Source organism: Triticum dicoccoides, chromosome 2B (assembly GCF_002162155.2).
Source record: "Triticum dicoccoides isolate Atlit2015 ecotype Zavitan chromosome 2B, WEW_v2.0, whole genome shotgun sequence".
In the NCBI taxonomy this organism is placed as follows: Eukaryota; Viridiplantae; Streptophyta; class Magnoliopsida; order Poales; family Poaceae; genus Triticum; species Triticum dicoccoides.
The window spans coordinates 83,046,194-83,051,746 of record NC_041383.1 but is presented as its reverse complement, the minus strand read 5'-3'; the positions used below and the strand labels follow the sequence as shown (position 1 = coordinate 83,051,746).

Sequence of the window (5,553 nt, the reverse complement as noted above, 5' to 3'; positions counted from 1 at the left end):
AAGGGAAAACTCTTTGATTTTGGTCTTGATTCTAATTGTCCATCTTCTGCATGTATTGGAACAAACCATCCTACGATGTTTCTATTCAAATGTGTGTGTCGTCAGATTAGAAATAATGATGAAATTCTACTACTTATAATACTTATGATGAAATGTGTTTGACTCTTATTTTCACAGCCTGCCGCTTGGATCCTTGTTGGGGTGGACGAGTTACCTCCTTCTTGGGAACCTGTTGCCACGCCAAACTTTGGTAAGCTACATAAGCCCTCTTGAGCTTGTTTCTTTGCCGAAGTAGTATATCATACTTGATAGCTCTTGGTCATTGCACATCTTGGCACACTGATGATATAATATTCTAGATCATTATGTATGTCTTAGTGAATATAGTTCTTATTTGTTGCTTCTTGATTCTAGTTTTAGTGTCAACATGAACTCCGAGATTATCGATCGAATTAGGAAGAGGAGAAGCGAGGATGATGAAGATATGATGTCCTTTATTCTACCAGTATTGCATCGAATGCGTAATAGAGGACCAGGCGAGAGAAAGCAGCGACATAGCTCCATCCTATATGGCAAGAAGCGTGTTGACGATATACTTAGAGGCCATGTTAAGAATTGCCTCGTAGCTTATAGGATGGAGCCACGTATCTTTCGGGCTTTGGCATCTTATCTTAGAAGAGAAAATCTGATATCCGATACAAGAATTAAGGTGGAGGAGAAGTTGGCATTTTTCCTGTACATGGTGTCTCACAATGCATCTTATGAAGATCTCCAGCTAGAATTTCAGCATAGTGGACAAACATTTCATGAGTACATCAATGAGTTCTTCAACATGGTCCCCATCTTAGCTAGTCGATTTCTAAATCCTCCGAACATTGATGAGCCACATCCAAAACTCTCCACCGACACAAGATTTTATCCTTACTTCCAGGTTTCCATTTTTAGCGCTTCCACAATTCCTTTTCTTATCTAACTTAATAATTCTTTATTGACCTGCAATCTTTGCTTCCAGAACTGTTTAGGAGCCATTGATGGGTCACATGTTCCTATAACCGCAACACCTGGGATTGCTGCTCCATTTCGGAATAGGAAGGGTACCTTGAGTCATAATATTATGGTTGCATGCGACTTCGATTTAAAATTCACTTTCATATCATGTGGCTGGGAGGGTTCAGCTACGGATGCGAGGGTTCTTCATTCTGCAATGAGCAAGGGATTTAAAGTACCTGAGGGAAAGTTTTACCTAGTTGACGGGGGTTATGCAAACACTCAGTCATTTCTCGCACCTTATCGGGGTGTCCGGTATCATTTGAAGGAATTTGGTCATGGACATCCTCGGCCACAAAACCACAAGGAATTGTTCAATCATCGGCATGCTATTCTATGGAACCATGTGGAAAGGTCCCTAGGAGTTCTTAAAAAGCGCTTCCCAATTCTTCATGTCGACACACTGCATTCAATCGAGAACCAAGTGAAACTTCCCGCAGCTGCCGCAGTTCTTCACAATATCATCAAAATGGAGAATGGTGACGAGACTTGGCTTGACAACCAGCCCGATAACATAGCGCCAAATGCTTTTGTTGATCTCCCGAATGGCGCCAAATGCTTTTGTTGATCTCCCGAATGGCGACGAGAATAACATAACGGGAGTATATAGACTAGTAGAGTATTATTTAGCTGACAGTTTTCCCAAAAGAAGTACTGCTCACTTATTATGTTTCGTCAATGGTATGTCATAATCACTAGTAGAGTATAAATTAGAGAATAAAGTAGCAGATGTAGGTCACACAACTCACTCTACCATAGATAATGAATAACTCACTCTTATCATGTTGTTGGAAGTTTTCACTAGTCCTCCTAAAGTTTATCACTATTTGTTTTCAAATTGAATGATAGTAACTCCTCTTATCATGTTGAGCATTAAGTTTGAACAATGTAAATTTGTGCTGGTGTAGTTAAAAAGCCAAGAGCTCAATGAAAAGGGTTTAGTAGAGATACTTCAGGAGCACAACACTCCGTACCATAGGGGACAGAATGGTTGGTCAACTGAAGCATGGAATAGGATGGCAGATTTATTTCATGAAAGATATGGACACACTAATTTTACAAAGCTACAGATTCAAGAAAAACAGAAAGACTTGAAAGCTCAATACAGACTTCTTAAGGATGCCCGCAAACAGAGCGGTATCAGCTGGAACTATCATACACACATGATAGATGCTGACGCACATCTTTGGCAAAACTTGATGACTGTAAGTTCTAGTGTAGTGCATTTTGTCTTTGCAAAACTTGATGACTTGTATTCCATTCTTTTGTAATCAATCTTATTTTTGAGCAGTCTAAGTTTGATAAATCATTTCTTTTATATATACAGTCGTGGCCAGAAATAGCTAAGTTCCAGAATAAGCCCTTTCCCCTCTACGATAAGCTTGGTGATCTGTATGATGGTGAGTTACTGAGTTGAATGGATTTTCATTTCCTCTCTTTTTGTTGACCTTTATAATGAATTTTCATTTCATTGTTGTGTGGCCTTTAATGATAACTTGGGTGTTTGTGCAGGGCATATAGCAGAAGGTAACTTCAATTTCACATCAACTGAGGTTACAGAAGTGAGTGATGGTGATCTCGAAGTTGAAAGAGAGAAGACTGCTTTCTCTTTTGACCTGAATCAATACGGTGATGATTTACACATGTATGATGATCCAAGAGATGCCGCCCCAAGTGATGGTCCAAGTGATGCTGCCCCAAGTGATGGTCCCAGAGATGCTGTCCCAAGTGATGGTCCAAGAGGTGCTGTCCCAAGTGATGGTTCAAGAGATGCCACACAAAGAGGTGGTGTTGCTACTTCAAATAACAAGCATGTGAAGGAATCAAAGAAGGGTAAGAAGCGTGATGATCCTATGGTGGAAGTGATGTCACGATATGTGGAGATCAAACGGAAGCAAGCGGAGGAGGAGTCTGCTCTATTGGCCGGGGCAAAAAATGCCCAAGAATTCTCCATCAGCAAGTGCATTGCTGTTTGCACAAGATGGAAAGTATCCACCGCGATGAAAGAGCCACTGCCTACAAAGTGTTCAAAAGTGTTGAGAACCGTGAGATCTTTCTTAATTCTGCCGCTGAAGATGAAGAAAGTGTTGCAGTGTTTCTTCGGAGCGAAATGGCAGAGTTGACTCAACGTATCTAAGGTAAGCTACCTTGTACCTCTTAGCATCTGTATATTCTGGTCACTTCAGTTTTAGACTAGTTCTACCCAAAAAAAGAGGATACAATTGATGTGGATCCGAGAAAACTACCCTTGACCGTTTGATTCAAGGGTCTATATATATGTTAATTCATGATTAGCTCAACTAGCTTAGCTCTCGCGGCTAATTGTTTGTGCAAGACGTACCATATAGCAGCAGCTGCTTTTTTCTTCCTTGTAAGAAGTATTAATATATGGTTGTTGGTCGCTTCTGTACTTTGCATGATTTTCTTTGAATATTATTGTACACTGAATTTGTACATGGAAAATGAATTTGGTCTTGTCCCATCTTCTAATGAGTAAAATGAATTTGTACATGGAAAATTTCTTTGCTACTCCAGAGTGTGTACACTGAAAATTTGATACCATTGTACACCGAAAATCAGGAGTACAAATTTGCCTGCTTGATCTTGCTCCTTGCTTGCTTCCTGTTAGAAAAAATCAGGAGTAGTATTGAACTTCAATAAAATTGTTGATCTTGTGTACAAATGCCATTAAATCAGGAGTAGGATTTTCTGTAGCTCCAATATAAATTCAGTATTGCTGTAGCTTGTATTTGGATGTGCAGTGTTATCTGTATTGCTTGTATCAGTAGTACCATCTGTATTGTTTGGAGTACTCCTGTTTGCTTGCTGCGCACCTACAAAAAGAAAATGAAGAAAAAATCAAATTAATGTTACTTGCTGGAAACTTTGCTTTAATATATACAGCTTGTTTCTTGCTAGTAGTACAATGCTCCTACTACAAGTACAATACTCCTTGCTTGTTCTATTCCTGAAACTTGTTGTACTACATGCCTACTTATGTTCCAGAAGGCACTCTAATGTTCATCTAGCAAAACTTATAGTTATAAGTTATTCTGAAGGCACTCTAATATTCAACTCTTTTTGTTTCATCAGGTTCTCAAGCACCAAAATAAGCAACAATAAACAAGCTGGAGGGATAACTTTCTCTCAGATTCTCAAAGATAGATGATCATGACACCAAAAGATTGATATATCTTTGCTGCAAAATTATGTTGGGGCTGTGATGAATTGTAGTTGCTGCGAAAGATCATATTGTCATGATAAATTATGATTCCTGGGATTTGGGATTCGAAGTCATGTTGTTATGATAAATTATGATGTTGTTGTGATGATATATTGATTTTGAGTCATGCAAAATTATGTTGCTGCTGGGAAAAACTACTGCTAAATTATTCCCCTCTAAAAGTTTTTCTCATTTTTATTAGGTGGCCTTTACAATTCTGTAGCAAGGATATAAGGGAGTTAGTTACATTGTAAAAATTGAATTTTTAGATGTTCTACACCATGTTATGTCAATTTGACAAACCCTGCCTACCAAACAGAAACTTTAAACGAAGAGGATTGGGGATGAAGGGGTTTTGGGAATTCAAGGGGTTTTGAGGGGATTGGGTGGAAGGGAGGGATTCACCAAATCCTCCCAAATCCCCGCCTCTGAAATCCTCCCAAATCCCTTTGTGCCAAACGAGGCCTGAAGGAATCCCCAACACAAACTCCACTGACTGAGCGTTGAGTGGAATGCTCTCCTTGTTCAAAACAGTTGCTTCTGCTTGTGTGTCCACATTATCAGCAATCCACTGCACAAAACCCCTGGGTACAGGACAGTCGACCGGCTCCAGCAGATAGCCAAAACAACTGTTCCTAAAAAGTTGGACCCTGCGATGGCTCTTACACACGAGATTGACAATCTCAGAGAAGTATGGCATGCTGCACCAGCTGTAAGCTTTAGTTGCAATCTCATCAACTAGCCAACTCTCAGGATTAATACATATAAAACGGCCACGCAAGAGGAAATACTTTCAAATAACAGGCAATGAATAATAGAAATGACCTTGTTTATCATTACAAAGGACAACATGACCGTATTCATGGAAATATAATATCCTTGGTGCATAGCTCCGCCGCAAGGCGAAATCCTTTTAGGACACTATCATAATACAATTCGGTCTTGCGGTGCTCCTTCCCCTGTGGTGGTCCCTCGTTCATCAGCTTTTCAGCATCCATCTTCCCCGAGTACACCTTTACGCGGGCGAAGGCCATTCGTGTACCCTCAATACAGACCGACTGCTTGATGACATCAAGTCGAGGGCTGACACTTGCAAGCCGCTTCACGAGCCCGAAGTAGCTGCTTGGAATCGCCTCGGCAGGCCATAGTCGGATAATTAAATCCTTCATGGCTAGTTCGGCCGCCTTATGCAGTTCGATCAACTGCTTCAGCTGATCGGCAAATGGCACCGAATACACCAATGCCAGATACTGCGACCAGAAGAGCTTCTCTGTAGTTTTCCT

General features: G+C 40.4%; 1 protein-coding gene across 1 annotated transcript; it reads left to right on the top strand.

Annotated features, from left to right (window-relative positions):
- The first annotated feature begins 634 nt into the window (after positions 1-634).
- Positions 635-4,265, top strand: LOC119360525. Its single transcript, XM_037626129.1, has 7 exons — positions 635-931; positions 1,013-1,222; positions 2,339-2,447; positions 2,560-2,790; positions 2,833-3,017; positions 3,098-3,185; positions 4,141-4,265. Exons 1-6 carry the CDS (start codon positions 635-637, stop codon positions 3,182-3,184), a joined length of 1,119 nt encoding a protein of 372 aa, XP_037482026.1. The 3' UTR covers position 3,185; positions 4,141-4,265.
- Positions 4,266-5,553: the final 1,288 nt, after the last annotated feature.

Coding starts and splice junctions, on each gene's coding strand:
- LOC119360525 (XM_037626129.1), top strand. CDS start 635: ATGGAGCCACGTATCTTTCGGGCTTTGGCATCTTATCTTAGAAGAGAA. Junction 932..1,012: donor GATTTTATCCTTACTTCCAG/GTTTCCATTTTT, acceptor CTTTGCTTCCAG/AACTGTTTAGGAGCCATTGA. Junction 2,448..2,559: donor GCTTGGTGATCTGTATGATG/GTGAGTTACTGA, acceptor GTGTTTGTGCAG/GGCATATAGCAGAAGGTAAC.